Source organism: Entelurus aequoreus, linkage group LG23, assembly GCF_033978785.1.
Source record: "Entelurus aequoreus isolate RoL-2023_Sb linkage group LG23, RoL_Eaeq_v1.1, whole genome shotgun sequence".
In the NCBI taxonomy this organism is placed as follows: Eukaryota; Metazoa; Chordata; class Actinopteri; order Syngnathiformes; family Syngnathidae; genus Entelurus; species Entelurus aequoreus.
Window position 1 is genome coordinate 34491716 of NC_084753.1, and position 14819 is coordinate 34506534.

Below are 14819 nucleotides of genomic sequence, written 5' to 3' on the forward strand. Positions count from 1 at the left end.
ATTTCTGGCAATTTATTTAAGTGTGTATCAAACTGGTAGCCCTTCGCATTAATCAGTACCCAAGAAGTAGCTCTTGGTTTCAAAAAGGTTGGTGACCCCTGATGTACACACACAGACCAGGTCTTTTATCTTACTGTGTTCATATCCTGTTTTGTTAGTTCTGCTAGTTGTTTCATGTAGCGCTATTGCACAAAAAACAAATCCAAAAGTGTCTGAACCCTGGCTGACAAGGGCAGTAAAAGGATTCTGATCTGATCCAGACCCAGCACTGGTCAGAGTAGTAAACGCACCGGTCTTCTTTCCTCCAGCCCCGAGCAAAGCCGAGGAGGCACGCGTCCATCCGGGCCAACACGGCCGACGAGGCCATCGAGAAGATGCTGGAGCAGAAGAAGATCTCGACCAAGATCAACTACGACGTGCTGAAGGACCTCGACGTGAAGCCCCCCGCCGCCAGCCCCGCACGCACGGCCGAGCCTTCGAGAGCCCCGAGTGCCGCCAGGCTGAGCGGACGCAGCCAGAGACCTGGCCGGGCGCCACTCAGCCTCAGCACGCCACTCAGCTCGCTGGGGAAAAGGTTAGTCCTTGTTGGTGATGTTTATCTTTTCTGTACACATGTTTTTTTTATCTGTTTAAGTGAGCAGTAAGGAAAATATTGCTCAGTCAGCATAAATAGCCCTAAGGAGTAGCAAGATTTAACAGCGCATACAGAGCAAGATAAAGATGCTGACCACCAGTGTTGGGTTAGTTACTGAAAACCAGTAACTAGTTACAGTTACTAGTTACTTTATTTCACATTTTTTGTTTTTGTTTTTTTAAGGCCCCCTTTAATGCCCTTTAAGCCTTCATTTCAGTACTGTTATTGCACTGGAGAATAATACAATGTGTTGATCAACTTGACATGCATTTGCATCACTGAACTCTGCTAAGCAATGTGCTCTACATACAACACACAAAGACAAAGACATGTTTCAAAGGGACAATTTGTTTCAGGCCAGAACAAATTGACAAAACTATTTGAAATAGCTGCAACATAACATAAATAAGTAACAAACAGCATAATAACAACATAGCTGTAAAGCAAGGAAGGCACACACTACATACAAAAAGCCTAACCAGGCGTTTTTTTCTCTCAAGGAATTCTGAAATAAAATCATGTCTGAAGCCCAGAACACTCTACACATTTCCCCAGTTTTAGTTTAGAGGTAAGGAAAGATTGGCCTGGCCCACTAGCATCCCTCTTTATGTTTGTGAACTTCATAGTCTATACATTTAGAATGATGTGATAATCAAACACTCTAGAAGTCTAGAATGAAAGAGTATATAAGAGAATTGACAGAGTGTGTGTACCTTCAGTGTGCAGTGCCTCGTTAAAATCCAGCCGCTGTTGCGTAGCAGGTGAAGTGGGTCTCGCTTTACTAGCTTTGTCGAAGCATGTTGCTTTTGTAGCTGTTTCGGCAGATTTGAATTGCTAGGATAGGATCTTTAATCCAAGACAGAACTTACATTTAACTAAAATGTTCTTTTCTTTGTGGTCGACAAAAGAAAAGTAGTGAGAATATCTCCATGTTAAGAAACTCTGCTTCGGGCTTCGCCATAACGTCTTGTTAGTAAACACGGACACGCCCTCTTCCACACACACACATACACACACACACACAGAGCGCGCCTCTTCTCTGTCGCCTTGCTTTGTAACGCGTTAGTCCCAACACTGCTGATCACTGCAGCTATTGGCATCTAGGGGTGTCAAAATGTTTGTATTTTGAATGAATCGCGATTCTTACCTATAATAATTCTTAATGGATTTGGATTTGACTTTATTAAATGTTTGGGTAGAATTTTATTTTAAAAACAGTTTTATTTTAAGTAATATAGACTGTTTATTTTATGGAGGAATGTAGTTAATCATACAACTGGCACCCAATCTTATTAAATAAGTATTGATTTTGAATCAATAATCGTTTTCAATCGAGAATCGTTACCCCAAGAATCGAATCAAATAGTGTGCCCTAGAAACCACACTGCAAAAAGTCAGTGTTCAAAAACAAGGGAAAAAAAAAACAAAAATTAGGGGTATTTTATTTGAATTAAGCAAAATTGTCTGCCAATAGAACAAGAAAATGTGGCTTGTCAAGACTTTCCAAAACAAGTAAAATTAGCTAACCTCAATGAACCCAAAAGTACTTTAAAATAAGTATATTCTCACTAATAAGTGCACTTTTCTTGGTAGAGAAAAAAAAGAGACCTTTTTGCTCAATATGTTGAAAAATATTCTTAAATGAAGTAAATGCTAGTGCCATTATCTTGACATAATGATATGCGCTCGGCATTACATTTCTTGAAACCAGCAAACTTATACTAAAAACTAGGGAAGAGTGGTTCGTGAGATCGACAGGCGGATTGGTGCGGCGTCTTCAGTAATGCGGGCGCTGTATCGGTCCGTTGTGGTGAAGAAGGAGCTGAGCCGCAAGGCAAAGCTCTCAATTTACCGGTCGATCTACGTTCCCATCCTCACCTATGGTCATGAGCTTTGGGTTATGACCGAAAGGACAAGATCACGGGTACAAGCGGCCGAAATGAGTTTCCTCCGCCGGGTGGCGGGGCTCTCCCTTAGAGATAGGGTGAGAAGCTCTGTCATCCGGGAGGAGCTCAAAGTAAAGCCACTGCTCCTCCACATCGAGAGGAGCCAGATGAGGTGGTTCGGGCATCTGGTCAGGATGCCACCCGAACGCCTCCCTAGGGAGGTGTTTAGGGCACGTCCGACCGGTAGGAGGCCACGGGGAAGACCCAGGACACGTTGGGAAGACTATGTCTCCCGGCTGGCCTGGGAACGCCTCGGGATCCCCCGGGAAGAGCTAGACGAAGTGGCTGGGGAGAGGGAAGTCTGGGCTTCCCTGCTTAGGCTGCTGCCCCCGCGACCCGACCTCGGATAAGCGGAAGAAGATGGATGGATGGATGGATGGATGAATTTATTGTTCTTAATGGAAAGGCAACAAGGCAAGCGCTTGTTACTCTCGGGGTCTCCTAGCCGCTCAGGCAAATCATATTGTCTAAAAATTCATTTTTCCATCGATAACATGACATCATCGCGACAAGTGCGTGCTCTTTCAGTCAATTAGTGTGCATATTTACAGCCCGGCCCCCGGCCCAAATTTTTTTTATTGTCCGTTTACTGTACTGTGCCAACTGTACTACTATATAAGTACGTATTTTCTATTGTTTCATTGAAAATAAAACAGTTGTTTTAATTATGAGACACAATTGTGTCAAAATCATGATTTTTTTCCATGCTTGAAATAAGAAATTATGACTTTAAAAAAGCAGTTTTATACTTGTGAGTGTTGATGACAAAGCTTTGCAACAGTTGATATTCTAGTTTCAAGCATGTTTTACTCAATATAGGTCATCAAATCTCAGCAACAAGCTGTAATATCTTACTGAGATCATTTAGGACCAAAACACTTAAAACAAGCAAAACACTCTAACATAAAATCTGCTTAGTGAGAAGAATTATCTTATCAGACCGAAAATAAGCAAATATCACCCTTATTTGAGATATTTACTTACTTAGATTTCAGTTTTTGCAGTGCAAATCGGGTCGGCAAGCTTAGTGGGTGGTTCATGTCGGGGTGTCCCTGAGCAAGGCACCGACTCCCTACCTGCTCCTGACAGGTAGTGGTTAGCGCCTTGCATGGCAGCTACAGTCATAAGTATTCTGCCATGTGCTTGTTCTTGCTGTGCAAGGACAATAAAAGCCCATTCTATTCTGTCAGTTGGTCGCCTACAGACTGAGCTGTGATCCCGCTGCCCCTTGAAGACCCTGGCGGTTATTTTTTTTTTACACCATGTAGTCTGTGTTTCATGGAATAGAGGCAGTCATTTTCCGTGTTGTTACTTAAACTGATGAAATTAAAGGTGTCAGGTGTTAAAAATAGTGCTGGTAAATGATGATTTAGGGCTGTCAAATTATACCATACCATACTATACCAACTTTATTTATAAACTTTATTTATAAAGCCCTTTAAAAACAACCACAGTTGAAGAACAAAGGGCTGTACACCACAAAGAAATAGAGGCAAAGGACAGACTAAAAAAATAACATTTAAAACAGAAGTAAAATACACATTGAAAAAGCAAATACAAATTACCCTAAGAACAATTTGTTAGATACAAAGCAGTTAAAAAGTTAAAAACAGTTAAAAACAGTTTAAAGTCTCATGCTGGGTTAAAAGCCAGTGAATAAAAATGGGTTTTAAGAAGGGTCTTAAAAGTAGCCAAAGAAGGGGAATTATAATTTTTTTAATCAGATTAATCACTGTGATTAATCACGGCTTATTATTTGCTTGCATAAATAAAATGTGCTCAATTTACCCCAATATTTGGATACAAATGCAATTTGGTCATACAGGAATGTTTTTTTTTAAATGTTTTTACTGAACTGCAAGTCATTGATTTGCTAAAAACTTGGTGACAGTAAGTATAGTAAGAATGAAGTGCACATTTTGAACATGCATGTACAGTTACTAATGAATAATGTAGTAAACACACTCATAAACAACTTAACATAGTGCACCATTTACTCTTCTTTATAAACAGTTGTTGAAACAAGCTTATTTACCTTTTTCGTATGACAATGCTGATCTCTTTTTTTGCGCCACTGCGACCCCACCTCGTTGTTTACTTACATATGTCCAATGTTCTATATCAGTGGTTCTTAACCTGGGTTCGATCGAACCCTAGGGGTTCGGTGAGTCGGGCTCAGGGGTTCGGCGAAGGTCAAGACACACCCGACTCATCGTGTAAATAAAAACTTCTCCCTATTGGCGTATTACGGATACGGCAACAGCAGAAGTCAGACTGATTCGTTGTGAGTTTATGCACTGTGTTGGTTTTGTTGTTTGAACAAGGTGATGTACATTCACGGTTCATTTTGTGCACCAGTAATAAAACCTGGTAACACTTTAGTATGGGGAACATATTCACCATTAATTAGTTGCTTATTAACTTGCAAATTAGTAACATATTGGCTCTTAACTAGTCATTATTAAGTACTTATTAATGCCTTATTCGGCATGGCCTTATTATATAAACCTCTAACCCTGGCCCTAACCAAATAACTCTAAATTAAGTCTTTATTACTTAGAATATGTTCCCCTAGTGTCCAAATAACTCTAAATTAAGTCTTTGTTACTTAGAATATGTTCCCCTAGTGTCCAAATAACTCTAAATTAAGTCTTTGTTACTTAGAATATGTTCCCCTAGTGTCCAAATAACTCTAAATTAAGTCTTTGTTACTTAGAATATGTTCCCCTAGTGTCCAAATAACTCTAAAATAAGTCTTTGTTACTTAGAATATGTTCCCCCAGTGTCCAAATAACTCTAAATTAAGTCTTTGTTACTTAGAATATGTTCCCCTAGTGTCCAAATAACTCTAAATTAAGTCTTTATTACTTAGAATATGTTCCCCTAGAGACCAAATAACTCTAAATTAAGTCTTTATTACTTAGAATATGTTCCCCTAGTGTCCAAATAACTCTAAATTAAGTCTTTATTACTTAGAATATGTTCCCCTACTGTCCAAATAACTCTAAATGAAGTCTTTGTTACTTAGAATATGTTCCCCTAGTGTCCAAATAACTCTAAATTAAGTCTTTGTTACTTAGAATATGTTCCCCTAGTGTCCAAATAACTCTAAATTAAGTCTTTGTTACTTAGAATATGTTCCCCTAGTGTCCAAATAACTCTAAAATAAGTCTTTGTTACTTAGAATATATTCCCCTAGTGTCCAAATAACTCTAAATTAAGTCTTTGTTACTTAGAATATGTTCCCCTAGTGTCCAAATAACTCTAAATTAAGTCTTTATTACTTATAATATGTTCAGCCTAGTGTCCAAATAACTCTAAATTAAGTCTTTATTACTTAGAATATGTTCCCCATACTAAAGTGTTACCAAAAACATATAACTTTGTCTTGAATTTGAAAATTTTTTATTTTTTATTTTTCCCTAAAGAAGGGTTCGGTGAATCCGCATAAGAAACTGGTGGGGTTCGGTACCTCCAACAAGGTTAAGAACCATTGTCTTAGATACAAGATTGATGCGAAAATCTTTTGTGACTAAAACGAGTGAACTTTTTTGTTATTTTTTTAACTCTTTGTTTTTGCCAGCCAGAGTTTTGAAAATGTTCCTAATTATTGTGCAAAAATCTCCTGATTATCCAGCTTTATTACATTTTGGCACTGCGGTTGAATAATAACCGTCAAACATCACGCGCTGTATTTCGTAGGTGAGATGGGAGCAGCTTGTGTCCCGATACTTCTGCCCACGTATTGAACACAGATTGTGCATGTGGCCACGTGTCCGTTGATTATCGTACCCTGACATGAAACAAGATGATCCATTCGCGTCCAAATGAGGGACAACACCTCCCTCACATAAATCCATATTTAATCACGTCCAATAATAATCCCCCCGGCGCACAGCAGATGCTGCACGGAGGAGAGATGGAGATGGATGGAGACGTTTGTTTCGTCTGGCACCGCGTCGCCACGTTCACGCGCGCACGCCGCCTCGTCTGTCACCCGCAGTAATCACCTGTGACAGGGGGACAGATGCTCCTCCCCCCCCCGCACCACCCCAATCCTCCTCCTTGCTCTTCGTAATGTCTGCCCAGGTTTCCCTCTCTGTTCCCAGACCCGCCTCCTCTGCAGGCCGCGTTCATTCCGTGACACGCGTCCTCGCCGAGCCTTTCAAAATGGACTTAATGGGTTTCTGCTGCCGCGCTCACTTTCTCGCCGCTCTGGGAGGAAATTGGTTCCCTTTGACTGTTCTTTTTTCTTCTTCTTTCAAATCCCCTGTCAGTGCAGCTTTTCCCGAGCAAAACAGAGTAGTGATGTGCGGATCCATACTGTAACATTAATACCGCCGATACCAGATCTTTATTAAGTTAAAGTTAAAGTGCCAATGATTGTCACGCACACACGAGGTGTGGCGAAATTATTCTCTGCAGTTGACCCATTACCCTTGATCACCCCCTGGGAGGTGAGGGGAGCAGTGAGCAGCAGCAGTGAATCATTTTTGGTGATTTAACCCCCAATTCCAACCCTTGATGCTGAGTGCCAAGCAGGGAGGTAATGGGTCCCATTTTTATAGTCTTTGGTATGACTCGGCCGGGGTTTGAACTCACAACCTACCGATCTCAGGGCGGACACTCTAACCACTAGGCCACTGAGTTTATGCTCTATTATCGATTCTCAAATCTAAATATCGATACTTTTGATACTTTAGTTCAAACTTTTTCCACCAAGGGCCTTATACTGAAAAGTCAAAGTAAGCTGGAGCTATATTGATATTTTTCTATTTAAAAAATGCTAAAAGTAGTGTCAGCTTTTGGCATTTATTAGGAATCTTAATTTATAAATATTAATCATGAAATGCTGTTAGTATATTAAATCAATACTAATAAACATATATTTTTTACAAACAGGAAGTTGCAGGAATGTACACATGATCCCCTGCTTACATCTCATTGTGCAACATGTGAATGTTTTAATGGGAACTAAATGCAATGTCTGAAAGGGGTACAAATTATTTCCAAAGCAGGACCTCCATCCAGACAAACAATACAAGTACACAGCTCATGAAAAACAATATTTGTTGTTATTGTCATTGAAAGTGGGCCTAAACACTTATATTAGAAATGGAAATGACTGCTGTCATTTGATTATAATAATAAGAGAATGTTGTCTGTCTATTTGTGTTGGCCCTGCGATGGGTGGGGACTTGTCCAGGGTGTACCCCGCCTTCCGCCTGAATGCAGCTGAGATAGGCTCCAGCGACCCCGAAAGGGACAAGCGGTAAAAAATGGATGGATGGATGGATGGATGGAGATGTAACTTGTTATTTAGTCAGGTTTGGGCCAGGTGTGCTGCCGGTGTAGCCACAGTGTGCACGTCTGATGTTGCGCACATGGAGAGAACATTGATTGACAGAGTGTGTACCTTCAGTGCTGAATGATGAGCAGAGGCAGAGTTAATCCTTAAGTGGTGGTGGTGGAGGTGAAGTGGCATTGGAGTCTCTGTCTCTCTTTACTAGCTACGTTGAAGCATGTTGCTTATGTAGCTTGTTTCAGCAGATTTTAATTGCTGTTTTGGGCAGTAGATGGGATCTTTGATCCAAAGCACAATTTACTTTTAACTAAAATGTTATTTTCTTTGTGCTCGACAAAAGAAAAGTAGTGAAAATATCTCCATGTTAACAAACTCGACTGCAGCTCCGCCATGATCAGGCACGCCCCCCCCCCTCCTCTCTCTCTTCCCTCCCCACACTCACACTCACACACACATAGAGCGCACGTCTCTCTTCCTCGGCTTGTGACACAAGAAGAATCAGAACGATGACACTGCAGCGCTCCGATAAAACACACTTTATACTACATAAAAAGTAACGTAAAATAACGCAGTAACGCATCATGTAGTAACGGTAACTGAGTTACTGAATATAAAAAACAACGCGTTAGATTACTAGTTACCGCCGAAACTAACGGCGTTACAGTAACAAAGTAACGCGTTAGTCCCAACACTGATATTAAACATATGTATATATATATTTTTATATATATATACATATATATATATATATATATTTTTTTTTTTTAAATAATTTTTTTAAGACAAAACCGTTATTATTGGCTGATGTAAACATTTACTTTTTTTCTCATTGTGCTTCTTGCTGTTTTCCTAATTTTTGCGTGTGTTTGTTTTGTAATGTGCCTCGGGCCAATGACAAACGAGTCACGGACCACAGATGGCCCCTGTGCCACACTTTGGGCGCGCCTGCTGTAGAAGCCATCTGTTTGACCACTGTAGTCTGAGTACTGTACTATAGTTGTTCATCCTATGTTTATGTATGGGACGCGAGTCACATGGCTGTCTTACGTCAATGCCGGAAGTAGAAAAATCAGCTGTTCACCTGGCGGGTGAACAGCTGTGTGATAAAGAGGGGAAAAATATATTACTGCCTTTGCTGTCAATGTTTACTTTTGTACTAACAATAAAGCAACACAAAATACGTACTTTGGAGCAATGTTCACGGACTCTAGTATTTGGCTTGTTAGATGATGGTCGTGGTTTAAGGGAGAGTTGTTCGATGTTGGATCCTGAAAAATGGCGGATTTGCCTTTAATGCATCGTTGCAGCTGGATGATTTTTTCTGCACGTCATGCCATGCATGCGAGAAGAGCAGGTGAAGTGCTCGGGGGTGTAGCGGCGGTGTCAAGGGCAGCGGGATGTGGAGCTAAAGAGAGAGGTGAGGCGTGCGGGCGTGTTCAGGCGTTAAAAAATGCGTGCCTTTTGACAGGTCTGTAGGTCATCGCTGATGTCCTATTAATAAATTATTTTATTTCTAAAATTCTCGCGAGTGACGGGTTGGCGACCCCTGACCTAGTGTGTCAAAAATGTTGCCTGTACAAAATTATTAATGTTCAGTTACACATTTAAAAGTGTTTATTATGGTGGTTGTAGTTTTTGAAATTACTTCATAAAATCAGTATTTTATTTTTCAACTAGAATTTGCAACTCCGGTAGAAATTGCGTGCGAATTCCCGATGTGTGCGAGCCGCCGAACCGCCAGAGCGGAACTGAAATGCCTGAATGTCCAGGGTGAGTGGAATGTGTGGATTTTGGAACGGTTCGAATCGGGGGAGAAACGTGGGATATGTAGAGGTTTGTATATTGCCTATTCATTTTCAATGGGGGGGGGGAAATTCCTGGTAATTTCAGGTAATCAGGGAATTTTTGGAACCGGGAAACATGCCGGCTTGAATGTCGAGGGTGATTGGAGTGTGTGGACCCCGACTTAAACAAGTTGAAAAACTTATTGGGGTGTTACCATTTAGTGGTCAATTGTATGGAATATGTACTGTACTGTGCAATCTACTAATACAAGTTTTTATCAATCAATCAACCAATTAATGGATGGTGGAATGGTTCAAATTGAATGAGAAATGTGGGATATGCAGTGGATTGTATATTTCCCATTCATTGTCAATGGGGACAAAATGGTCATTCCTGCAAATTCCTGGAAAACCGGGAATTTGGGGAAAAGGAAAACATGTTTCGTGTTCGATATCGGAAGAGTAGTGTGTGTGGATGGTTAAAAGGTCGGAATCGGGTTTAAAAAAATGATGCAAAATTTTGAGAATTTTATACTTTGTGTAACTTTGAATATGTGTCCATTCATTTGAAAGGGAATTTCCGAGAAATTCGGGAATTCAAAAAATATATATAATACCACTATTGTCATAGGTGATATGAAGGAGTTGGTGTTGAATTTTTTAGAGATGTCCGATAATATCGGCAGATAAATGCTTTAAAATGTAATATCGGAAATTATCGGTATCGTTTTTTTTATTATCGTTATCGTTTTTTTTTTATTTTATTTTTATTTTTTTGAATTAAATCAACATAAAAAACCCAAGATGCACTTACAATTAGTGCACCAACCCAAAAAAACTCCCTCCCCCATTTACACTCATTCACACAAAAGGGTTGTTTCTTTCTGTTATTAATATTCTGGTTCCTACATTATATATCAATATATATCAATACAGTCTGCAAGGGATACAGTCCGTAAGCACACTTGATTGTGCGTGCTGCTGGTCCACTAATAGTACTAACAGTTAATTTTACTCATTTTCATTAATTACTAGTTTCTATGTAACTGTTTTTATATTGTTTTCCTTTTTTTTATTCAAGAAAATGTTTTTAATTTATTTATCTTTTATTTTATTTATTTTTTTAATACGTGGTTGTCCAAATTAGGCATAATAATGTGTTAATTCCACGACTGTACATATCGGTATCGGCTGATATCGGTATCGGTAATTGAGAGTTGGACAGTATCGGAATATCGGATATCGGCAAAAAGCCATTATCGAACATCCTTAGAATTTTTTTGAAACGGATGAAAAATGTTGACGTAGTAACAGTTTGAACTGGAATTGGTATTTTGGAATTCCTGGAATTTTGGAAAAACGGGGAATTTGTACAAAAAAAGAGGAAGAGGAATGTTTTGAAGGTGGAATGGTCAAAAACGGTTGAAAAATTTGGACTGTGAAAACTTTCTAGAAAAACCAGGAATTCTGGGGATTCCTGGAATTTCTTTGAACTTGGAACATGTCCAAGGTGAGTGGAGTCTGTGGATGGTGGAACGGTCCGAATCAGTTGAGAAATGTGGGAAGTCGAAAAAGTTAGAACAATCGCCCATTCATTAGGAATTCTGGGTAATCTGAGATTATTATTATTTTTTTATTTTTTTTTTGAGAGGTCACAATTCCCGGTCGGCCCGAACGTTTTGATACTCGAACCGTTCCGATCGGATGAAAACCGTGGGCTGTGGAGCGCGCAATAGTTTTTGGTCGGAATAATAGATTATTTTTTTGGTCTAGAATACTATGTCACACAATTAACTAACTCGTCTTTAGCTACAAGCTAATGCTAGCAAGCAAGACTGGATGTTTCGGCGCAGATCTCATGGGGTTCATTCTGAAGGCCCAACAAGTGGTAGGGAGGCTCCTAACTCAAATTGATGCTTAGAACCCAGACTTAAACAAGTTGAAAAACTTATTGGGTATTTACCATTTAGTGGTCAACTGTACGGAATATGTACTGTACTGTGCAATCTACTAATAAAAGTCTCAACTTTAAGTGCAATAATTAGCCGAAAGATAGCTGGTAATTGTGGGTTTAGGTACTTATAAGTGGAGGTACTACTGTAAAAGCGTATGGAAACAGGTGGTAATAGCATGTATGCACTGCAGTATATGCAGTTTTGTGAGTGTGTCCAGACTTTAGAACTTAAGGTAAAAAAATAAACATTTGATAAATACGGTTACTATTGAATGTTTCAAAGTCGGTCCTTCTGACAAGATGATTGATGGCACCAGTGGCGAGCACATTCCAGCGCAGGACGTTAATGTGCCGCTCTATTGACTGGTGTGTGGAAATGGTCTTGTGTACTCCCTGAGGGAGGTCGGAGGTGGGACAGAGTCCGTGATGCTGGCAGTCATCTAGTCAAGGACGCGCCATCCCCCAACTTTTAATGCTGTTGTCTGCAGCTACATTGGAAGTTTCCCTATCGGAAGTGCAGTAAACCCTTGTTGATCTCTGGTAATTGGTTAATTTAATTAAATGTTCATTTAAAGGTTACGTTAAAAGGTTAATTAAATGCTTAATTGGCCTGACTGTGAAAAATATTATTTCCACAAAGCAGGAATTATCATTAACAGATTTGTACATTTTAATAGTCAGAGCATAAAAAAACTGTTCACGACCTTCTAATTACAATTTTCCACATTATGAGAGCCTTCTGAAAATGAAATAACACCCAGCAGGCACAAGACATGAATACAACGTAGATTTTACATACATGTCTTTTAAAACTGACTTTCAAACAATGTCGAAAAATAGTTGTATTTGCAAACTGCAACAACGTTGGTGTCCAACGTTGGATCTACGTTGTTGGTTGGGAAATGACCATATTTCAAAAAGTTGTCCAAAAAGCATGTTTCAATGTTGCGTTTGTGTTGTAGAATATTGGTTTGGAAATGACCAAATTTCAATGGTCAAATCAGCAACAGAACACATTGATTAAACGTTGTCAAAAAGCATGTTGTTTCAATGTTGTATTTGTTTTAGAACAGGGGTCACCAACGTGGTGCCCGCGGGCCTGTTCTAAAAATAGCTCAAATGGCAGCACTTAGCAGTGAGCTGCCTCTATTTTTTAAATTGTATTTATTTACTAGCAAGCTGGTCTCGCTTTGCCCGACATTTTTAATTCTAAGAGAGACAAAACTCAAATAGAATTTGAAAATCCAAGAAAATATTTTAAAGACTTGGTCTTCACTTGTTTAAATAAATTCATTATTTTTTTTACTTTGCTTCTTATAACTTTCAGAAAGACAATTTTAGAGAAAAAATACAACCTTATAAATGATTTTAGGATTTTTATACCTTTTTACCTTTTAAATTCCTTCCTCTTCTTTCCTGACAATTCTGACAATGTTCAAGTAAATGTTTTTATTTTTATTGTAAAGAATAATAAATACATTTTAATTTAATTCTTCATTTTAGCTTCTGTTTTTTCGACAAAGAATATTTGTGAAATATTTCTTCAAACTTATTATGATTAAAATTCAAAAAAATTATTCAGGCAAATCTAGAAAATCTGTAGAATCAAATTTAAATCTTATTTCAAAGTTTTTTGAATTTCTTTTAAAAAAATTTGTTCTGGAAAATCTAGAACAAATAATGATTTGTCTTTGTTAGAAATGTAGCTTGGTCCAATTTGTTTAATATTATAACAAAGTGTAGATTGGATTTTAACCTATTTAAAACATGTCATCAAAATTCTAAAATTAATTTTAACCAGGAAAAATTACTAATGATGTTCCATAAATTCTTTTTTAAATTTTTTTAAAAAGATTCGAATTAGCTAGTTTTTCTCTTCTTTTTTTCGGTTGAATTTTGAATTTTAAAGAGTCAAAAATTGAAGATAAACTATGTTTCAAAATTTAATTGTCATTTTTTTCGTGTTTTCACGTCTTTTAAACCGTTTAATTAAGTGTAAATATAATTAATTATTAATAACATAGAGTTAAAGGTAAATTGAGCAAATTGGCTATTTCTGGCAATTTATTTAAGTGTGTATCAAACTGGTAGCCCTTCGCATAATCAGTACCCAAGAAGTAGCTCTTGGTTTCAAAAAGGTTGGTGACCCCTGTTTTAGAATATTGGTTGGTAAATGACCAAATTTCAATGGTCAAATCAAGCTCAGAACCCAACATTGATTAAGCGTCATCAAAAAGCATGTTGTTTCAACGTTAAATTTGTTTTGTAGAATGTTGGTTCGGAAATTACCAAATTTCAATGGTCAAATCAACGTCAGAACCCAACATTGATTAAACGTTGTCAAAAAGAATGTTGTTTCAACGTTGTATTTGTTTTGTAGAATGTTGGTTGGTAAATGACCAAATTTCAAAGGTCAAATCAACGTCACAACCTGACATTGAATAAACGTTGTCAAAAAGCATGTTGCTTCAACGTTGTGTTTTTGTTGTAGAATATTGGTTGGGAAATGACCAAAATTCAATGGTCAAATCAAGCTCAGAACCCAACATTGATTAAACGTTGTCAAAAAGCATGTTGTTTCAACGTTACATTTGTTTTGTAGAATGTTGGTTCGGAAATGACCAAATTTAAAAAAGTTGTCCAAAAAGCATGTTTCAAAGTTGTGTTTGTGTTGTAGAATATCGGTTGGGAAATGACCAAATTTCAATGGTCAAATCAGCGTCAAAACCCAACATTGATTAAACGTTGTCAAAAAGCATGTTGCTTCAACGTTAAGTTTGTTTTGTAGAATGTTGGTTGGTAAATGACCACATTTCAATGGTCAGAACCCAACATTGATTAAATGTTGTCAAAAAGCATGTTGTTTGAACGTTGTATTTTTGTTGTAGAAATTTGGTTGGGAAATGATCAAATTTCTATGGTCAAATCAATGTCAAAACACAACATTGCTTAAACGTTAAAGTTAAAGTACCAATGATTGTCACACGCACACTAGGTGTGGTGAAATTTGTCCTCTGCATTTGACCCATCCCCTTGTTCACCCCCTGGGAGGTGAGGGGAGCAGTGGGCAGCAGCGGTGCCGCGCCCGGGAATCATTTTTGGTGATTTAACCCCCAATTCCAACCCTTGATGCTGAGTGCCAAGCAGGGAGGTAATGGGTCCCATTTTTATAGTCTTCTGTATGACTCGGCTGGGG

At 38.5% G+C, this 14819-nt stretch overlaps 1 protein-coding gene across 4 annotated transcripts in view; it reads left to right on the plus strand.

Moving 5' to 3' along the window:
- LOC133640437 (transcription factor IIIB 90 kDa subunit-like) overlaps positions 1 to 14819 on the plus strand; it is a 172808-nt gene that overhangs the window by 91578 nt on the left and 66411 nt on the right. For all 4 annotated transcript variants that reach the window (XM_062033850.1, XM_062033847.1, XM_062033848.1 and 1 more), the window contains one exon: positions 309 to 574. In XM_062033850.1, coding sequence (XP_061889834.1) covers positions 309 to 574 — 266 coding nt within the window. The remainder of the gene's footprint in view (positions 1 to 308; positions 575 to 14819) is intronic.